Genomic DNA, 22,683 nt, shown 5'->3' with positions numbered 1-22,683 from the left:
AAAGTCGGCCAGACGCTCGGCTGTCATCCATCCACTTTTTTTCAAGTGAAAATTAGGGAAATAAAGTGGTGGTTGGGAGACACATTCCACACCACCTGGGTATGCATCTATGTTAGCACTATACACATATGCTACGAAATTGGATTTAAAAATACAAAATGGATGAATGGCAGAGTTCAAAGTGAGGCCCGGTTAGGCTAATTTTGGTCTATAAAATTTGGGTGATTTGGCCAATTTTCACTACATCTGGCATGGAAAGCGACAGGTGCATAGGACCGGAGAGTCGTCTTTATGTAGTCTATAGTATCTGCAATAGTCCATAGTAGTTTCAAAGAAAAATAAGCAAAAACGAGATTTTTATGGATATTTCAACACTGGTACCCACACGTCAATGTGGAATTCGCGAATCTGCACTCCCCTGCCACCTAACCCTTTTATATTTTTGTGCCCATAGTTGGGAGTTGCTTCAAATATAAATATTTTATTACATATTAAAATGTGATTACTAGGTTATAACTAATAACATATCAATGTGACCAATTTGTGGATTTAATATCTTGTTCATGTCCATATTATCTAATCAATATGCGAATGTCATCTGTATGTAAACAGCCAGTACCACAAATAGAGCAGAGAATTCGACCTGTCAGGTAAGGTCATTAACATTTGTAAACAGCCGGATAAATGTCCCTTGGTGGATAAAATGTTAAGCATGTAAACAGTGCTTACAGCAGAAAATATTTCATTTTAGTGTGATGGGAAAAAGTATCAACTGCACTAATATACAAATAAACTGGTACTTATTTAAGAGACAAAAGTACAGATAAAAGCACCACTAATGAGCAACATCTCTACAAAGGCAAAGATTTGTTGATAAATTTTTTAATAAATAGAGCAACAACCTCTGTACAACAAACACATTCTACTTCTCAGACGTTTGTGATATACGATCTACAGTTTGTTTGTTTTTGAGTGTAGCGCCATGCATTTTTCAACAGTATTTCAGTTACGCAACAGCAGGCAGTTACAGTACTAACCTGTTCTCTGCAAGTAAATGCCAACTAATCCCCACACGAATCAGAAGTGGAGGATAGAATGATTTCAGAAACAATATCAATGGTAAGTCCATACGGCAATATGCAAGAAAAAGAGTAATGGTTCATGGCCTTCTTACTTACCTATTGATGTATAAAGTTCTAAGCTAAATTATTCAAGAAAAGTGAGCTTCATCAAACAAAAAATAACCAATTTTCTAAGTAAACAAGAGATCACAGAGTGATCTTGGCGCCCACCAAGGGCCATTTTTGAGTGTTCCAAATTTCAAGACTTACTGACTAGCGCAAGGTCAAATTTCATTTCCGTACACAACACTGTGCATGTGGTCCAAATTCGAAAGCTGTAGCTCGAGAAATGTGAAAGTAGGTCACTAGATCAATCTTAAGGTCGAAGTTTAATTCGGTACACAAAACTATGCAAGTGGTCCGAATTTGAAGGCTTAGCTTGAGAAATGTGTAAGTAGGTCACTAGGTCAAAATCAAGGGTCAAATTTCACTTCAGAACACAAATCTATGCATGTGGTCCAAATCTGAAGCCTGTACCTTCAAAAATGTGAAAGTAGGTCACTAGGTCAATGTCAAGGTCAAAATTTGTTTCGGTACACAATTATCCTATGCAAGTGGTCTAAATTTGAGGCCTGTAGCTACAGAAATGTGAAAGTAGGTCACTATGTCAATCTTAAGGTCAAAGTTCATTTGGTACACAAAACTATGCATGTGGTCCAAATTTGAAGGCTGTAGATTGAGAAATGTGAAAGTAGGTCACTAGGTCAAAATCAAGGTCAAGTTTAATTTCAGAATACAGAACTATGCATGTGGTCCAAATTTAAAGCTTGTACCTTCAAAAATGTGAAAGTAGGTCACTAGGTCAATGTAAAGGTCAAAGTTTGTTTCGGTACATAAAACCAGGCATGTGGTCCAAATTTGAAGGCTGTAGCTTGAGAAATGAGAAAGTAGGTCACTGGGTCAAAATCAAGGTCAAATTTAATTTCGGAACACAAAACTATGCATGTGGTCCAAATTTGAAGACTGTACCTTCAAAAATGTGAAAGTAGGTCACTAGGTCAAAATCAATGTCAAATTTCATTTTGAAACACGTAACTATGCATATGGTCCAAATTTGATACCTGTACCTTCAAAAATGTGAAAGTAGGTCACTAGGTCAAAATCAAGGTCAAAGTTTTTTCAAGTGCACAAATCTATGCATGTGGTCCAAATTTGAAGGCTGTAGCTACAGAAATGTGAAAGTAGGTCACTAGGTCAAAATCAAGGTCAACTCATGTCAAGGTTCATCTTGCCACTCAAAAATATACATGTGGTCCAAATTTGAATGTTGTAGTTATTGACAAGAAGATTTTAAAAGCTTTTCCCTATATAAGTCTATATGAACCATGTGACCCATGGGGCGGGGCCATATTTGACCCTAGGGGGATAATTTGAACAAACTTGGAAGAGAACCACCAGATGATGCTACATTACAAGTATCAAAGCCCTAGGCTTTGTGGTTTGGACAAGAAGATTTTCAAAGTTTTTCCCTATATAAGTCTATGTAAACCATATGACCCCCAGGGTGGGGCCATATTTGACCCTAGGGGTATAATTTGAACGATCTTAGTTGAAGACCACTAGATGATGTCAAATACAAAATATCAAAGCCCTAGGCCCTGTGGTTTTGGGCAAGAGGTTTTTCAAAGTTTTTCCCTATATAAGTCTATATAAACCATGTGACCCCCAGGGCGGGGCCATATTTGACCCCAGAGAAATAATTTGAATCATCTTGGTAGAGGACCACTAGATAATGCTTCATACCAAATATCAAAGCCCTAGGCTCTGTGGTTTTGGACAAGAAGGTTTTCAAAGTTTTTCCCTATATAAATCTATGTAAATTATACAAATAAACAAAGGGCCATAACTCACTCATAAATTGTTGAACCAGTCTGATTTTCAGGGGGACACAACTAGGGTACCAATACATCATTCTGACAAAGTTTGGTCAAAATTCCCCCAGTAGTTTCTGAGGAGATGCGATAACAAGAAATTGTTAACGGACGGACGGACGGACGGACGGAATGACGGACGGACGGACCACGGACGCAGAGTGATTTTAATAGCCCACCATCTGATGATGGTGGGCTAAAAAGGGTCATAATTCTGACAAAATGCAAGCATTGGTACCTGACCAATGTACTTACTAATGATGATAAATGTATGTACAAAGTTCCAGAGCTTTTGTTCTAATCGTATTCAAGAGAAGTGAACCTAAATTAAATTTGGACAAAGAAATTTCCAATTTTCTAAGTACCAAAAGGGCCATAATACTGACAAAATGCCAGTGAGAGTTATGATTCTTGGTCCACTTACTAAAGTGTGCAGAGTTCGAAATATATAGCTCTTACAGTTTTCCAGAAAATGTGGACCTACAAAAGCTTAATTGCGATCAAGTGATGACAATACCTCGTAAAAAATTAGACAAACTTAAAGTTGTCCCTACAATGTAGCTATTATCGAAGTCTGGCTTATTTCCATTAAACATACAGAAAATTTGCCAAACAAACCAAAATTGCTGATCTACCTGTAACCAGGTCTAGGAAATAAAAGAACAAAATCAATGTTGGTCTTTATTATTATTAGATAACAATATTATTTTCAATATATTTATTAAATAAAAAGATGCAATAATTCTGACAAAAAAAAATGTGTTTCATAAATGCTTTGCCTTAAAATTCTCACTCAATTATCAGTAAGAAATGAGTAACAACAAGCAAATTCGATGAATTGGTATCCCCCGCCGAAAGGGTTTGTGGTGAGGAATGGCAAAAAAATATATCCGGCAAAAAGTTAAGGATTTAAATTTGGCTATTTGAATTGTTATCCCAGCAGCAGGAAAATTACCTTAAATATTAATTTTAAAAGTATCCATACAGTTTCAATCAGTATCTAACTTACATATAAAACCTTAAGCATAAGCTTTTGTACATGGGATTTGAGTTGATGCCCTGACTTAGTTTTATAAAGCCGAAGAAATTTAAGATTTCAAAGTCCAAAAGGGGGCATTATTAGCCCAAAATACATGTCAGAGTTACGGGACTTGATCCTGTGAGGTAGATTATTGACCAGGAAAAAGAAAATGTAAGTTTCAAAGCTATATCCCTTTAAATAATAGCTATATGTACTTGCATGCGAAACTTTAACCAAGTCCAAAGTCCAAAAGGGGGCATAATTTGACTAAAATGCATGTCAAAGTTATGGGACTTGATGCTGTCACATAGCTAGTTTTACAACCCCAAAGAAATGTGTTAAGTTTCAATTCAATATCTGCATAAGTTGTGGAGATACATGTAGTAACTTGAATGCAAAACTTTAACTAGGTCCAAAGGGGGGTATAATTTGGCAGTGAAGTTGGTAATTGACCTAGAGGAAGAAAAAATAAGTTTCAAAGCTATATGCCTTTAAATGACAGCTATACGTATGGTAACTGCATGCAAAACTTGAACCAAGTTGTGACACCAACACCAGGGTGAGTACAATAGCTTAGACTACTCTTCAAATAGTTGAGCTAATATATGGAGTCTGTAATTTTAAATCCGGCTTGGCTTATCAGAAAGTCCACAGTTTTCTCTTTTTAGCTTTGACAGCCCCAAATAAACCAAGAAGTATTTGAATGAATTTGTCTGAATTCTCTCAGCGCCTCAGTATGGTGCCAAATAATATGTTGATGTTACATATAATTTCCGTGTTTAAATGAAAATGTCATTGTGCATACATGTAATTCTTCCATATTAGAATTGTAGTTAGAAGACAGAAGTACCTCAAGTGTCAACTACATGTATGCCGACTTTTAACACTATGATAATAGCTGTTGCAGTCCTCTGTTAGGGGAAGTAACTAGAATTACACTGATTGGGACTATATATATATGTACATATGTCCAAACAATTAGTTATTTATTCTGTTGGGTTTAACTTCGCACATACACAACTACTGGTAACATGGTGACTTTCCAGCTTCGTTGGTGTAGGAACCGAAGGCTAACCCAACCAATTGTGCACAAAGGGCTCTTTGATATTTAGAGACAACGCCATCTACAGTACAGTAAATGTCAGTCTTTGAAACCGGACTGCCTTGCAGCTGAAACACTGAGACTAGAGGAAGACCCAAATTCTCCATGAGCCAGCTGGATGGCTTAATTCCTCACATGAAGAATTCAAGCGTTCAACACCCTGACTGAGTGAGGCATTTGACAATGAGTCACATGTATTCAACTTTCTAACATTTTACCTTTTTACTATCAAGAACATGGAAAATAAAAATAATAAAATGAACATATATGTATAAAATAATATGAGTTAGGTCAGATCTTATATTTAGACTAACATACATCTGGAACAACTACCACACCTTCCTGCATGCATGTACATGGCATGATCTGGTGCCACTGTAGCAACAAATTTAAGTATATGCGTTTTGGCATCTTGCTATTACGCTAAATAATTTGTCGCCATTTTGTAATAACTTTTTCTCACTCACATCGTACTCACATAATGTAACTTGTAAGTAAATGTTTGTGTTATTGTTTTGCGGTTCTCAACTAAATACACACACACAAAAATACAAATTTTGTATAAATAAAATACTGTCACTTACATTGACAAGATATATCAAAACAAATTCCATCAAAAGTCACATCTTTTGTCTGTTAATCCTGTAATAAACTTGACACAATTTTCAAATATTTGTCTACCTGTGTCATCCATAAAGCAATCATCCATGACGGTGTCCAGGTAAATTAAAGAAAATCATATCGTGTGTTTAGTCCCCGCGGGTTAGGATTTAGGTGTAAACCCGCTAAATGAATGCCCCCTTCTTTTCTACCATGTCAATGCGTATATATAAACCTGCCCATCTTGCATGTGATCTGACTTCAAATCCTGTAACATCCTGTTATTGGCCAGATCTTACCAGAACGCCTAGAGTTACATGTCATTGATTTATCTTGTGTACTTTCTAGACTATTACTGGCCAGATCTGACCAGAAGGTCTAGAGTTGCGTGTCCTTGATTTATCTTGTGCATATTATTACCTAGGTCTAACCAGAAGGTCAAGAATTACCTGTGCTTGATTTATCTTGTGCACATCCTATTATCGGCCAGCTCAGCTCAGAAAGCCTAGAGTTATGTGTCCTTAATTTGTCAAAAGATGGCATGTTTCACTTGTTAAACTCTTGCACTTTCATTTCATTGTGAATTTTTACATTTGACATTTAAAAAAAAAACAACGGAATTGTGCATATCTATTCAGATTTGATTAAGCACCAAACATGACAAGATGATCTTGAGTTATGTGACCTTGATATAAAAAAAAGTTGTGTATTTCACAAATTTTGACGATCTAACTTCATTCCTTCACCAACCCTCACCATATTTAGAAAAAAATGTGTATTTCCATGAAGCAAGACATGGCACTCGTTTGGCCGTTTTTGGGGCTGAATATGGGCCCAATTCCCCTCATAAAATAATATGTTTTCCCCTTTCTCAGAAGAAAATTCCCCTGATAATAGGTTGTTTGACACAACTAGATATGAACTCTCTATTATGGCGTCTCTAAGGAAGGTAACTGATGCAATATAGTTACATGAGTTAGAAATGATTGAAAACAGTATTAATAACGATGAAAAGTAGTAACATATATATGGCTAAAAACTTCCCCTTTTTATCTTAAAACGACGAAAAAAATCCCTTCCTGAGGGTATGGGTACCTGTCCCCAAAAGTTGCCTAGTGCCCTGCAAGACTGGATCGATTAACATAGAGTTAAGTGCCTTTTTATTCAAAAGAACTTGCTTTAAAATCTTATGTCAAAACTATCATTTAATTACTAGTGCTGATCATCTTTTAAATGATTTATGTCAAGTTAGAGAATACATGAGGCAAGGTTATTATAAGTAATGCAGATTAAACAAAAAATGTAATGCAACTTATATCTATTTATCACATGCTTGGCGTCGCGGGATTGAAATAAAGCCATTACATAAAATTGATAATACACTAGTGTAATAAACATTTGACGTCGATGTTGTTCAAAGCAATGGAGACGTTGGTCAATTTGACTTGTATATCATTGTTAAAAGAAAGCTTTTCTTATGTTTCAACAGGAAAAACTACCATGTGATAAAGAGAATTTTACATTTGTGACTTTCCTCATTGAATTTATTAAACTCGTTGAATACAATTGATAATATGCCCGGCAGAGTCTTGACACGGGTCTGAAAAGTATTGCTGTACGTACCAAAATGGATGCGATTGTACGTGGTGGTACCATGTCATGATTACAAGTAGAAGCATTGTTATTCATGTTTGCAAAGAGTATTATTTTGGGAATATACTGTCTGTATTGTTCTTAAATATTGTAATGTTTATGTTTTGTATACACATTAACATTTTTATAATGCCCGTAGTTAATTCAACCTTTAAAATAAATTAATTTCTTATGTTTCTTCTTAAGATGTAAAACATGGTAATTTCTTTCATTATAGCTTAAAAATTGTTTTACAGAAGTAAGTAAATACAATTCAGATATATAACTAGAAATTTAATAATTCCGCCATTTTTGGCTTTTGTTGCCATGGAAAAATATAAATGCTCATTTCTCATTTTAAGCCGATTTTTAAAATTATTTCACTTCTTTAATGATTCAAGATGTTCTAGCAGACAGAAGTAATATAAGAACACATTGTCTTTCCCTTTAAAAGTACAAGTTTTAAATAAAACGTAATACATCTAAAATGCGGGTAAAATGTGGTCGTAGTACCTGTAATGGACTGTATACTGCTCCTCAACCAACATCATCAGCATGGAGTCTGCCGTCATCAGGTGTTTCGGCCCTCAAATCCACGAACACTCTCGTGACGGGTGGGCTCAAAGTGGTGATCAGTGAATGTGCGTTGGTTGATCGCTTCCAGTCTCAGCCACAACCAGGTAGACGCACGTTCAACAGCTTGGCTTAGTCTCTGGATAGCCTTCCGTCTCTCTCTGCAAGTGCTCCGAAGTCAACAGGCAAACGGACTGCGAACAGAACCCTCTAACGCCCACTTCAACGGGGAAAAGTAAAGTATGCCAGCCTTGCTTACAAAGATCCAGAAGTTCTGTGTACTTTGCCTTCTTCTTATCATAGGCCTCCTCACATCTTGTCTCCCATGGTACTGTAAGCTCGGTGACGATGAGCTTCTTCCCCGTCTAGGACCACAGAACGATATCTGGACTTAAGGTGATCTGGACAATGTCTGGGAATACAAGTCTCCTCCCGAGGTCAACTTCCATGTTCCATCCGGTCTAGGATCGATGATTGTTGGTTTGCTTGACAAAGGTGATATCACTTCCATGGGGGTTACTTCCGCGTTCTCTCTCTCTCTCTCTGTCTCTCTCTCTCTCCCTCTCTCCCCCCCCCCCCCCTCTCTCTCTCTCTCTCTCTCCAGCAAGTCAGCAACTCTCTTTGGACTGTGTCATGTCTGTCTCCATCTGTATCTTCCCTGTGTCAGTGATGTTGAACAGGATGAAAGTACATGCTCTAGAGTGCCTGGTCTGTCACATAGGCTGCATTTAGGGTCGGCTGTGAGTCCCAAACGGCACAGGGTCGCTGGTGATGGTAGAAGATCAAAGACAGACAGGAGAATAAACGACAGTCTCAGCGGTTTATACTTCCAAATGTTTCCCTAGGTCAACTTACTGTCTGTGATATTCCACGTAGTCCATGTTCCGTGTGATCCCATTTCCACCGTCCCCACTTGTTTGGCATATTCTTCCGCTCAACCGACATCTGACTGGATCATGGCTCGCGTATCTTTCTGGTAGGACCTGCTCCACAGTACTGTGTCGGTGGCACCGATACGTTTACGTCCCACAGCAGTCATTCCGGCAATAACTTTGTGCTTGAGTGGGCTCTCTGCTTGGCTCACCGTATCTGTTGCTGACCATTTCCTGCCAGTACGGGTTACAATCCCTGCTTCACGGATAAGTTCGTCAGGAGAGTCTGTCAGAGTTATTACCAGTCTTGTCTTGACTGTCTTTTATACTTCTACCAGTGAAGACAGTGGAAGCTAGGTATTCCCAGCCACTTTCTGAGGTGTCGGCTCGTGAGTCCCTCGAGGGCTTCCACTATTGAGCTGGGTACCTCGTATAGCATCAATAGCCAAGTCAGCCTTTGGAGTAGGGTGTGCTGGTAGAGCCAAGGCTTTAAACTTGCCGGGTAGTCCGCAAAGATCTATCTTCTAGCTTACATGCAAAAACTTAACGGAAACTTGCTCAGTCCAACAGGGGATTGACTTAGCGACCTGTGGTTTTCCACATGCCTGGTTGTAAAAATGCAAAATAGGGTTGAAAAACCTGTGAACTTCATTTCAGATCATCATACTGAACATTCCAATAAACGGTTGCGGAGAAACCAGTTTACATACAAAAATAATGAAATCGGGAAACCGATGCAGTTGCGAGCTAGTAAATGGGTGAATGCAAAAGCTTTACTTATTCTTCGAATAGTCGAACTAAACATGGTTCCTTTGACAACAAATATTGCAAACAAAAAACTCTAGAAAGGGATTTTTATTGCTCGGCAAAAGCCCTGTTGTCTGTTGGCAGACATTTTATTATTTTATTCAACGAGTTTAATAAATTCAATATGAAAAGACACTCATGTAATATTTTTTTATCATATTTTGTTAGCGTTTCCCGCCGAAACATCAAAAATTCTACTTTCTTTACTATTATGAACAAGTCAATTTGACCAACGTCTCCTATACTATAAACGACGTTGACGTCAAAGCTTATTTCACCATGATGCTCGTCAAAGTAAAAGTAGATTCTAAAAATAGTAGTTTGATGTAGAGTCAAAATGGATGAAAAATAAATGTCATTGTCTTTCGGAACAAATTCTCCATTTTATACGGTCCGAACAGCAGAGATCGGCGCTTCCGTTCAAGCCAAAGGCGAAACATTGGGGAAGGCTAAAAAACAGGCTTGGAGAGCCGATGGACATCGTATGGTGAACCAATGAATTGTGGGCCTACCTCACCGAAATTCATGATTGAAGAAAAAATATTTCTATATTCACACAGAGAATGGTGCTTCAAAAGAATTTGTGAAATTTATTTTATCCCGAGCCGGATGGTACCGGATGGTACCGACGGTCCATTTGTGTGTGTGTGTGTGTGTGTGTGTGTTGTGTTCGGGTTTAACGTCTTTTTCAACAATTTTACAGTCATATAAACGACGGCGGTCCATTTGTAATTCAGTATATTGAAACGGTGAGATTTTTCACAGCCCCAACACGACTCTCAAAACCGGCTGTTTTGGATTGATAACAAAATCTGTGAAAAGATCCTTTGAAAGCAAAGAACACAACCATGCGAAATAATAGCAGACTCTGCTTGATAAGACCTCTTCATAGGAAAATTGTTTGTGGTCAGAAGATTACTCTGAAAGTCAGTTGGTCATGGACTTAATGATCTTAAAGGTAAGATTTGTTGCCATCATTGTTCATGGTATTGTTGGGACTAAACTATTAGCTCATGAACTATTTTCCGATAGAGATTAACGAAAAAGAAAGGCATAAGAATGTTTAAGCAAATTTAGGTAAAAGTAAAGAGATTAAACTACTTCTATCTACGACATGCATGTGCACATAAGTCTACTATACAATTAAAATAAATAAGTATAAGAAACTTAATTCTATAAATAATACTTGTAATATATAGCTGAAAGAGCATCATGTGTGGAATTTTATGTACCAGTCATTTTATGTACCAGCACCTTATGTACCACTTTGGACACCTTATGTACCACATATATAATATATAGTGGATTGTCATTTTTGTTTTGATTTGATCAAAATATTATATTTGATGTGATATAATAAGTTTATTATTACATTTAATTGTCAATGTCACAATTAATTAGGTAATTGAATTATATGCACTTGTTATATTTGAATATTCTTACCTCAAAGACAAAGTGAAGGTCCATATCTTATCCATATTATTATATCCCTTATATCATATTTTATTTTATTAAATATTTTACTAATTTTAATAGTCATTTCACATCAATACATGTGTATAAAATGAAAAAGTAATACTGTTGTTTCAGCAGATTATCATTGAGCCCTAATTAGCACATTAGTTACATCCAATGAATTGCTTCACAGTTCACTGTTTCAATAAAAAGGCTTGGTACGACAAACTTATTATGGCACACTGAAACCAGTTAAACAACCTATTCTATGTGTTGGTGCCTTTGTTGCAATCAGAGGCCAAGGACGTTACCATCACGGTCAGATTGGTATCAGAACACATTGTCACCAGGAACCACCGGGAGAAGTACAAGAGGATCCATGACCAGCTCTTCAACATGTGGGACTACTCAACATCACAACTACTTCGAGAATGCAGCGACCTTGTCGGTATTGGACTGATACCAGCCTCCACTGATGACGACAGCGACGGCGAATGATATGTTTCCCAGGAAATGTGACTTTAAAGTGATTTGTGTATATATGATTGTTGTTATATGTAACATCTATACATGTATTTATATAAGCACTGGTTTTCTCCAGGAAATGTGTTGATTTGAATGTGCTTGCTTGGTGTTAAATTTATTTATGAATGTTTGTATTATGTGCTATGTTATATCTAAATGCATGTAAGTACTGGTTTTCACCAGGAAATGTAATTTTACAGTGACTTGTGATAAATGCATGTATGTACTATTGTTATGTACCAAGTACTGGTTTTCTCCAGGAAATGTGTTGATTTTATTTTAATGTGCTTGCTTAGTGTTAAATTTATTTATAATTGTTTGTATAATGTGCTATGTTATATCTAAATGCATGTAAGTACTGGTTTCTCCAGGAAATGTGTTGATTTTTATGCCCCCGAAGGGAGGCATATTAGTTTTCAACTGTCCGTCCGTTCGTTCGTTCGTCACAACGTTAACTTTTTGCATGAATGCACTTTACTCGCGAACCACTGCACCCAGGACCTTCAAACTTCACATGCTGATAGTACTTATTGAGTACACGAACCCTACTGACCTTGGGGTCACCAGGTCAAAGGTCAAGGTCACAGGGGCCAATGTTAACTTTTGCATGAAGACACTTTACTTGCGAACCACTGCACCCAGGACTTCAATCTTCACATGCTGATAGTACTTATTGAGTACACGACCCATACTGACTTTGGAGTCACCAGGTCAAAGGTCAAGGTCACAGAGGCCAATGTTAACTTTTTGCATGAAGGCACTTTACTCGCGAACCACTGCACCCGGGACCTTCAAACTTCACATGCTGATAGTACTTATTGAGTACACGACCCCTATTGACTTTAGGGTCACCAGGTCAAAGGTCAAGGTCACCAGGTCAAAGGTCAAGGCGCTGCGGGGGCATTTGTCACCATTAGTGACAGCTCTTGTATTTTAATGCGCTTGCTTAGTGTTAGATTTATTTATGATTATTTGTATTAAGTGCTATGTTATATCTAAATGCAAACAACTTTAATTTAACTCAGTCTTTCCCATAGAAATGTTCTCAACATTCTTTGGACTTGAGCTGATTAAATCAAAGCTGTTTTCACAGGTAATTATCATCTATTTACAGTGCTACACTATGTGAGATACAGTTACTATATAATATATAGGTGGTACATTAGGTGTCAATGTGGTTAGGTGGTACATTAGGTGTCAATGTGGTACATAAATGGTACATAAAGTGACTGGTGCGTTTAAGGTGTCGCACCCTCATGTGCGCATATAAAAAGACTCTTGTAGTCATATTTGTCTGCATATGTGTGACAACACTTAATTTTATATAAATAAGATTAAGTTCGTATACACCTGTAGTATGCCTACTCTCAGGTGTTCGTGTACCGTACCTTTGTGTTGTGTATGTCAAAAGACTCTTGTAGTCATATTTGTCTGCATATGTGTGACAACACTTAATTTTATATAAATAATTAAGATTAAGTTCGTATACACCTGTAGTATGCCTAGTCTCAGGTGTTCGTGTACCGTACCTTTGTGTTGTGTATGTCAAAAGACTCTTGTAGTCATATTTGTCTGCATATGTGTGACAACACTTAATTTTATATAAATAAGATTAAGTTCGTATACACCTGCAGTATGCCTAGTCTCAGGTGTTCGTGTACCGTACCTTTGTGTTGTGTATGTCACAGATAATATTGTACACGGCCACCGCTTCGTGTCTATCAAAATAAATACGAAAGTAGAAGTTAATCATAATTAATTCTCTCACAAAAGCTTTTGAAACATGTACACGAATCAACATTTTATAAGGACATGACTACGTTTTCCGACATGACTATTATCATTTTGAGCTTGACAGTGGCGACTAATTGATTTATCAACTGCACATATTTTCGGATAGTTTGGTATTTGTTGAAATTTTGAAGAAGCATAACACATTAACAGTTAGGAATCCTGGAAGAATGTTTAGTAGTATCATACAAAATATAGCTAAACCTTTCAACAGAAGTCATTCCAACCAAAGCACTGGCAGTGCTACAGGTAAGCAAATCAATGAATTTTGATGAATCATGTTTTTCAGTTAGCAGATTACTAGATGATCTATAAAAAGGTAGCGCCTAGGGGTCTGATAATTGGACCTCTAGACCTGGAGTCTGATTATAGTCTCCAATCTCTGTAAATACCGTTCTCAGTATTCATATTGAATACCAGACCTTGAGACAGCTCTACAACATGCCTCCAACTTGAGTGAGACAAAAAACAAGTAATATAATGGCAACTTTATTCATGAGCACAATCCATGTCTTAAATACTAAAGAAAACAGTAAGTTTATTATTTAAATTCATCAGTCCAGAGAAAAACAAAAATTTGATAAAAGCTTCCAATTGCTTTTTATTATATAACGAATTTTTGATTGTATTTTTCCCGGGATTAAAAAGTTATAAATACTTATGTTTCCTGTCACTTAGAGTATATTTCAAACAGCGAGAAAATTACAAAATCATCTCCTGTTTTCAAAGATAAATTATAGTCTCCTCATTGTAAATACTTTTTCAGTATTCATATTGATTACCACACCTCTAGATGTAGCCCTGTGCTTAGCCTTACTCATTTTGCTTATCAGGATGACTTATTTTATGATCTGATATTTTATAGTTGTCATCCCTCTAAGCCTTACCCGTATCTGCATTTTACTGTTAGGAAAACGAAGACATTAAAAAATAAAATAAAAAGTCATAATATACTGGTCAGACGTACTTGCTTTAATAAATTAAACATTAATATTCACGTAGAAACTTCAAATGGGTTGAATTTTATTCATAATTTTAAATAAGAGACTTAAATCTTTGAAAATATGATGTGACAGGTGTGAGGAGATATCTGCCTGACACCGGTTTCAATAAACAACAGACTGCTGATTTCACTAAATTGCAGAAATAAAACACAAAAAATACAGTCATAAAATGACAGCGAGGCAAGTTTTTGCTTTAATGTCAACATAAAATCATTTTCAGACATGTAATCATTACTAAAACATTGTACATGTACCAGAAAATGTTCAAATGGATTTCATTGGGGATTTCCTAACAAAAATATGCAGAATAAGTTTAGACGTGACAGAGACAGTGACAGTCAAAAGTTATCATGCTGTCCCGAAACATCCTATTATTTGGACTACCCTGTGCGGGGCAGTCTAGAGGTCCGGTTACCGGACCCCTAACTACTGCCATTTGAAAATGGGTATACTTTACGTAGAAGACCCCTATTGTGTTAGGTCAGTAGGTCAAACATGAAAGTAATAGTGAACTCGGGACTGAAAATTGGACAGGCCATCATATGGTGAAGGTAGGAGGTGGGATCATATAAGTTCCATGAAATTCTTTGAAATAAGTAGGAAATTTCCAGTAAATCTCAGTGTATACTTACATCAGTTCTTCGAAAAGTCGAGCATGCTGTCAACAGACAGCTCTTGTTTCAGATGGTTCCACTTGACTGTACCCAGAAGCCTCAATATATGTTTGAAAATCTTGCTACAGTTTTCAGCCTATTATCTATATTGCAGAAAACACTTCTCGGCTGAACTTATATCAAGGATGGATGGCCTGATTACTAAAAAGCATGGCCGTCATCTGCTGGTCTTATATAGAGGATGCACTTTGAAAATGATCTTGTATAAAACTCTTTACATTCAGACTAATTTCACATAGCTACTCCATGGATGAATCTTTACTGAAATATCTAAAAATCATATTAATGTTAAAAATCATAGCCCAAATGAAAAGTGTTTGTGCAGTGAAATTTACATGAGCAACCTAGGACCATCATGGACCTCTCGTTTATTCATTACAAAATATGCAGATTTATTGTATAGAAAATAAAAGCATTTAGTACATACAAATTTAAAGAACGATAACATGTATCAGAAATGAGTTCATTTATAATTTATAATAATTACATTAACCCTTACCCTGCTTAATTTCTATAATGAACTTGTCCATCGTTCAATTTGGACAGTACCATTAACTTTTGAAAAGAGTGCATACCAGAAAGCTACTGACTGAATGGCGAACAGTGCAGGTCATGATCAGACTGCACTGATGTGCATGCTAATCATGATCTGCACTGGTCGCAAAGGCAGAATCAATCGTGTCCAGCATTATATGGGTTTAGAAGGGATATTGATTATAAATTTGTAACTTTTTAAAGTACGACACTAATTTGAAGGGATTAGTTTCAAATGCACCCGTACCCACTACCCACTGTCCCAGTATATTCAAAATAAAAGTTTTTAAACTTCATATATTTTAGGACCTGCTACCGGTAGAGATGATCGTGTTGAAGATGGATTTCTGTTAGTTGGTGACACAGCTAGTGAAAGAACCATTATCAATGCTAGAAACTTTAGGGCTGATACCATTGATGCTCCACCGAACTATAAAGAGGTCAGTGTATTGAATTTTTATTAGAGAAAGTTTTCAAATGTTCATTGATGGCTTCAATTTCAGTGCTTGTTCAGTGTACAACTAAATATGATAGATTCTAAAGATAATGTCGGAATGAATTTAATTATCATAAGCCATGATTTGAAAATGAACTTCGTTTTCTCTAGCTGATTTTATAGTCGATTGTGTGTCATATTCCTAATTGAAAATACTGATAAAATTTCCCCTATTCAGATCCCAGGAAACTTTACCAGTTCATATAATTGTTTACTTAATAGAATCTGTTATGGCAGTAAAACAATATGTTATTTTCTGGTTGTTTTTCCTTCCTTCAATCTCATTTAATTTACCAGTAATTATAGTCACATTAATAAAGATTTTAAAACAGAAATATTTCCCCAAGTTGAAGAAAATGTGGCTTTCCCAATTTGACAGGTACCTTGGTAAATTTGTATGGATCATATTAAAGTGATATCACATTCTGTTCTGTAGTAATAAAATAAAACAGGTACTGTAATAAAAATACTGGTAATGTAGAAAATTTGAATAACTCATTAGCATTGATTACTTAGAACATGAAACAAGTGACTTAAAGTTAAAGTGAAAAACTTTATGCATTTTGTTTATATATTTTAGGCATCAAACAACTGTCTTCCAAGCTACCAGGATTATACTGCAAGTATGCATAGTCAGTCCCCAACACTTGATGTTTCTCAGTTCCCTGACATACAACATGGAAACCCCTTCCAAACAGGTTCAACCACTGTAAACACAGGAAGAGAAGCTCATGGACTGCAACAGAGAAACCCCACAGATCAGGGGTTCGCAGATATGAAATCAGCAAGGACTGCAATATCAGATGTTCCTTTTGTTCTGGGAAATGGTTTACAGTCTCCTAGAGTGGTTCAAGAAATGCGTTCAAGCAATATATTTCAGCAGAAGACTTTTGATTATTCTCTGTATGATTATAATTTTAATTTAGAAAGATCATTTTTAAATGAGCAGGAGGGATACAGGGAAAACGAAAGCATGGAATTCTCTTACTAAAACCTTATCAGTTATGTGAAATTAGACACTAATTATCTTACGGATTGAAAACCCATTAAGGAGTTTTTGTCCCCTTAAATCAAAACATGTTATACTTATTACTTAAATGTTGCAAATTGATGTCTGTTTCTGCAAAGTGAAGAGTCAATCGATATGAAAATGACGCTCTGGAAAATGGTAATTATGATCCAGATTTTTACTACATACTGCTGCCATAGTAGAATAAAGTCGCAAGACTAATGGATGTATGGAGAAGTGAGACAATTTCTTAGACTGTATTTTTACAGGCACATATCATGCGTGAAGGTATGGAATTTGTCTAACTTCAAAGTGAGATATATCCCATTAACTAATTTTCTCTTTATTTCATGCTGATTGATGAAATGCAAGCAAAGATATAAACAGAGCTGTATCACTTACAGTGCAAGGGATATGAATTAAATTTCCTTGTTAAAACACAGAGGTCATAGCTCAAAGACAAACCTCTGATTTATTTATTTTGCTTATTTAGTGAGTATGTGCATGCCTGGTTTCACCCAGTCAGTGTTTTCCTATATATTCAACAACCTGCCAAAATCCATGCAAGATCTAAGAAAAATTATTGCTAACAAGGAATAAAGATGTTACAAAATGTCTGCAATCAATGAAGATTTCCTCCTCTTATAGGGGATTTCCTCCTCTTATAGGATATGAGAAATTTACCTTGAGAAATAAAATATTCCTAATTTGTCATGCATATTTGAATGAATGTGGCAACATTTTCCATGAGTGATTTTGATTGGTTAATGAAACAATGCTGATTGGCTGAACACTTTAGATAAACTAAGTAATGAAATGTGCCAGTGGTACAACCATGGTAGACCTCTGGCATGCAAGAACATTCAACAATTTATATACATTGACATCAAGCAGTCTGTATTGTGTTTTCCAATATTATTTGAATTTGATTTGTTTTCCTTGTATTAAAAAAAACATTCTGTGTATTGTTGAGCTTTAGGTATGTTTTTGTGTTCTGTTTTTTTGCATGTTGTAATCAGAAAATCAATGTCAGAAGGTTCCTTCATAAAGAATGTACTGTTTAAAATTGATTTTGAGCTCTATTTGCCAGTAAATACTCAAGGTTACATTCCTGGTTTGTTGGTCTCATCATAACTTACTTACAAAGACGTTCTAATATTTTTTCCAAGTTTATAGTTAATCAGAGATTTTTATTACCTAGTAGATATATATTATATTTTTGTGATGGTATTAGCATTTAGTTTAAATACTGTATTTTCTGGGCAGTGAAAATCATTTTGCTTGTTACTAGTGATGTGCTGATTACTTAATGGAGTTGACAAATCGTGTTTCCTGATTTGTCAGCAAAAAATTTCATCTTTAACAAATTCTGAAATTGTAAAAATGCCACAAAATTACCTCTTTCTAATATTACATATCATAATTATATAACCATTCTGTTGACAGAATTGTCATTTTTATTAGCTCGACTATTCATAGAATAGTAGAGCTATTGGACTCGCCCATGCGTCTGCGTCCGCATCCGCGTCCGCGTCCCGATTTGGTTAAGTTTTGTATGTAAGCTGGTATCTCAGCAACCACATGTGGGAATGGATTGAAACTTCACACACTTATTCACTGTGATAAACTGACTTACATTGCACAGGTCCCATAACTCTATTCTGCTTTTTTTACAAAATTATGCCCCTTTTTCGACTTAGAAATTTTTGGTTAAGGTTTTGTATGTAAGCTGGTATCTCAGTAACCACTTGTGGGAATGGATTGAAACTTCACACACTTATTCACTGTGATAAACTGACTTACACTGCACAGGTCCCATAACTCTATTTTGCTTTTTTACAAAATTATGCCCCTTTTTCGACTTAGAAATTTTTGGTTAAGGTTTTGTATGTAAGCTGGTATCTCAGTAACCATTTGTGGGAATGGATTGAAACTTCACACACTTATTCACTGTGATAAACTGACTTACATTGCACAGGTCCATAACTCTATTTTGCTTTTTTACAAAATTATGCCCCTTTTTCGACTTAGAATTTTTTGGTTAAGGTTTTGTATGTAAGCTGGTATCTCAGTACTCACTAATTGGAATGGATTGAAACTTCACACACTTGTTCACTGTCATGATCTGACATGCACAAAGCAGGTTCCATAACTCTATTTTGCTTTTTTAGAAAATTATGCCCCTTTTTCGACTTAGAATTTTTTGGTTAAGGTTTTGTATGTAAGCTGGTATCTCAGTATCCACTAATGGGAAAGGATTGAAACTTCACACACTTGTTCACTGTCATGATATGACATGCAGTGCAAAGGGTCAATAACTCAACTTTGCATTTTACAAAATTATGCACCTTTTTAAACTTAGGAGTTTTGGGTTAAATTCTTATATGTAAGCTGGTATCTCAGTACCCTCTAATGGGAATGGATTGAAACTTCACACACTTGTCCACTGTCATGAGCTGATAAGCACTATGCAGGTTCCATAACCCTATTTTGCTTTTTTTAAATTATGCCCCTTTTTCGACTTTCGTATTCATTCAGTCGACAAGGCTGTTGAATAGTCGAGCGTTGCTGTCCTCCGACAGCTCTTGTTCATTTACTGGTATATACATGTAAAGTTAATATTTTTGTATATGTTAATTTGAATAATTGATTAGTTATTACGTTTTATTCAAAGTTGGCGATAATTCTTTAATGTCCAGAGGCAGCTTTTTCCTCATAAGTGACATATTTGATTTTGATTATGATTAATTAACAACAGGCACTATTTTGTCCTGAATAATTGTCATGAAAATTTAACAATATATTTATGTAATACAAAAACTTAGGAAAAAAAGAAATCAAGTTGATCGGGGCAGTTTGAAAACAGTGCCAAAATGGTTATTTCATGGGGATATGAATTGAATTTCATGGATTTCAAATTTCGAATATAAAATGAATGTGAATTTGACTTGTTTGTTAATATTTAATTTCTTGGAGTCACTCAACCATGAAAAGTAGTCCTGCATGATCTTTAATGATAAATGATATAAGATAGTTCACAACTGCAGAACGAAACTGGTCAAAAGAGCATGTCCTCCATGGCTCACACCCAGCCACATCATACTATGATCATTAATGAGTATACAGTAGGGTCATTCTTTAATTACTAAAGAATCTTACCAAATTGTGGCATTTTTATGCCCCCAGCATCTACTGATGCGGGAGGCATATAGTGATTGTCCTGTCCGTTCGTCCATCCGTACGAGGTTAACCAAATGGGACCGTTTTGTTCTAGTATCAATACCCGTAACTAGAATGACTTGATACTAATGCAGATGTAACCTGTGACAATCCCTCATCTTCAGACATCACCTGACCTCAGTTTGACCTTGACCTTGAACTTGACCTCATTTTGGACTTTGGTTGCTTTGTATTGACAAGGATGCCACCAGGGGCATCAAGCGTTTATTGAATGCAGCTCCTTGTTTTTTCAATTTCTGTAAAGGCAATAAAAGCAATGTCACTGGTGAACATTTTTCAGAATGAACATTTTTTGGCAATATAGTTACTGCAATATTAGATTATTTCAGATTGTGATCAGTCATATTATTTGGGTATGCATGCAACAATTGCATGATTGTTAGTCGTAGCTTACTAATTTTTTTAGTATTTTCATTTTTATATTCATTGAAAAATGTATTTGGCTGGTTCATTTCTTTATGTATCCTTACAAGAAGGCCCTGTATCGCTCACCTGACCTATTGACCTAAAGATCATCAAGATTAACATTCTGACCAAGTTTCATCAAGATATGTTCATAAATGTGGCCTCTACAGTGTTAACTAGCTTTTCTTTTGATTTGACCCCGTGACCTAGTTTTTGACCCAACATGACCCAGATTCGAACTTGACCTAAAGATCATCAAGTTTAACATTCTGACTAAGTTTCATGAAGATACAGTCATAAATGTGGCCTCTTGAGTGTTAACAAGCTTTTCCTTTGATTTGCCCCATGACCTAATTCTTGACCCAACATGACCCAGATTCGAACTTGACCTAAAGATCATCAAGTTTAATATTCTGACTAAGTTTCATGAAGATATAGTCATAAATGTGGCCTCTAGAGTGTTAACAAGCTTTTCCTTTGATTTAATCTAGTGACCTAGTTTTTGACCCCAGCTGACCCAGATTTAAACTTGACCTAAAGAGCATCAAGATAAACATTCTGACGAAGTTTCATTAAGTTATGGTCATAAATGTGGCCTCTACAGTGTTAACTAGCTTTTCCTTTGATTTGACCAGGTGACCTAGTTTTTAATCCTACATGACCCAGATTCAAACTGGACCTTAAGATCATCAATATTAACATTCTGACCAAGTTTCATGAAGATATAGTCATAAATGCGGCCTCTACAGTGTTAACAAGCTTTTCCTTTGATTTGACCTGGTGACCTAGTTTTTGACCTCAGATAACCCAATATCAAACTCGTCTAAGATTTTTTTAAGGATAACATTCTGACTAAGTTTCATTAAGATTGGGCCAAAATTGTGACCTCTAGAGTGTTAACAAGTTCCTTTGATTTGACCTGTTGACCTAGTTTTTGACCCCAGGTGACCCAATATCGATCTCTTCCAAGATTTATTAAGGGTAACATTCTGACTAAGTTTCATTAAAATAGGGCCAAAAATGTGACCTCAAGAGTGTTAACAAGCTTTTCCTTTGATTTGACCTGGTGACCTAGTTTTTGACCCCAGATGACCCAATATCAAACTCGTCCAAGACTTTATGGAGGGTAACATTCTGACTAAGTTTCATTAAGATTGGGTCAAAATTGTGACCTCTAGAGTGTTAACAAGCTTTTCCTTTGATTTGACCTGGTGACCTAGTTTTTGACCCCAGATGACCCAATATCGAACTTGTCCAAGATTTTATGGAGGGTAACATTCTGACCAAGTTTCATTAAGATTGGGCCAAAAATGTGACCTCTAGAGTGTTAACAGTCAATTTGTTGACGACGGACGGAGGGTGATCACTAAAGCTCACCTTTGAGCACTTCGTGCTCAGGTGAACTAAAAAAGATAAATGAAGTTAATTTGTTGTTGCAGAGAATAGACCTAAATCGCCTATCATTAATTGACTGTTTAATAACTATGGTTTATAAAATATAATGTTAGTACATTGTACGTTACTTTTGTACACTAATCTACCTGTTATCAAAATCATACTGTGATTATAACCTATTAGGTTTGAAGAAATAAAACAGTTTTGACATGCATCTGTATGTTTTGTTTTGATGTTGTTGAGTGTCTTTTGTAGATGTCTAAATTTTTGTAAAGATTTGACATCCACTTACTTTTGTCAGGCTTTAGATTTTGGTCTTTTTCAAAGTGTTGAAAGTTTTCACAAATTCAATCAGATGCCCTAGATTGTAACTTTTGTTTAATGGTAGAAACTCCCTGGATGATTATGTCATATTGTTTTTGCCCTGTCCGTCCGTCATACTTCATTTCTGATCAATAACTGGACAACCATTTGACCTAGAACCTTCAAACTTAGTAGGGTGGCAGGGCTTATGGAGTAGACAACCCCCATTGTTTTTGGGGTCGCTCCATCAAAG

At 36.1% G+C, this 22,683-nt stretch overlaps 2 protein-coding genes across 3 annotated transcripts in view; one reads left to right on the top strand and one right to left on the bottom strand.

Annotated features, from left to right (window-relative positions):
* The window catches only part of LOC123530984 (uncharacterized), a 38,535-nt gene extending 32,690 nt beyond the window's left edge, over nucleotides 1–5,845 (bottom strand). The window contains exon 1 of one of the 2 annotated variants that reach the window (XM_053517436.1): nucleotides 5,700–5,845. The gene's annotated coding sequence lies outside the window, so the exon portion shown is untranslated. The remainder of the gene's footprint in view (nucleotides 1–5,699) is intronic. The other variant, XM_053517437.1, reaches the window with a different exon arrangement.
* Nucleotides 5,846–13,259: 7,414 nt separating this feature from the next.
* LOC123531776 (uncharacterized) lies at nucleotides 13,260–22,341 on the top strand. The gene is made up of 3 exons (XM_045313019.2): nucleotides 13,260–13,619; nucleotides 15,889–16,022; nucleotides 16,659–22,341. The coding sequence occupies exons 1-3, from the start codon at nucleotides 13,541–13,543 to the stop codon at nucleotides 17,067–17,069; spliced, it is 624 nt and encodes a 207-aa protein (XP_045168954.2). The 5' UTR covers nucleotides 13,260–13,540; the 3' UTR covers nucleotides 17,070–22,341.
* Nucleotides 22,342–22,683: the final 342 nt, after the last annotated feature.

This window comes from Mercenaria mercenaria, chromosome 11 (assembly GCF_021730395.1).
Source record: "Mercenaria mercenaria strain notata chromosome 11, MADL_Memer_1, whole genome shotgun sequence".
Classification (NCBI taxonomy): domain Eukaryota; kingdom Metazoa; phylum Mollusca; class Bivalvia; order Venerida; family Veneridae; genus Mercenaria; species Mercenaria mercenaria.
This window is presented reverse-complemented; position numbering and strand designations above follow the sequence as displayed.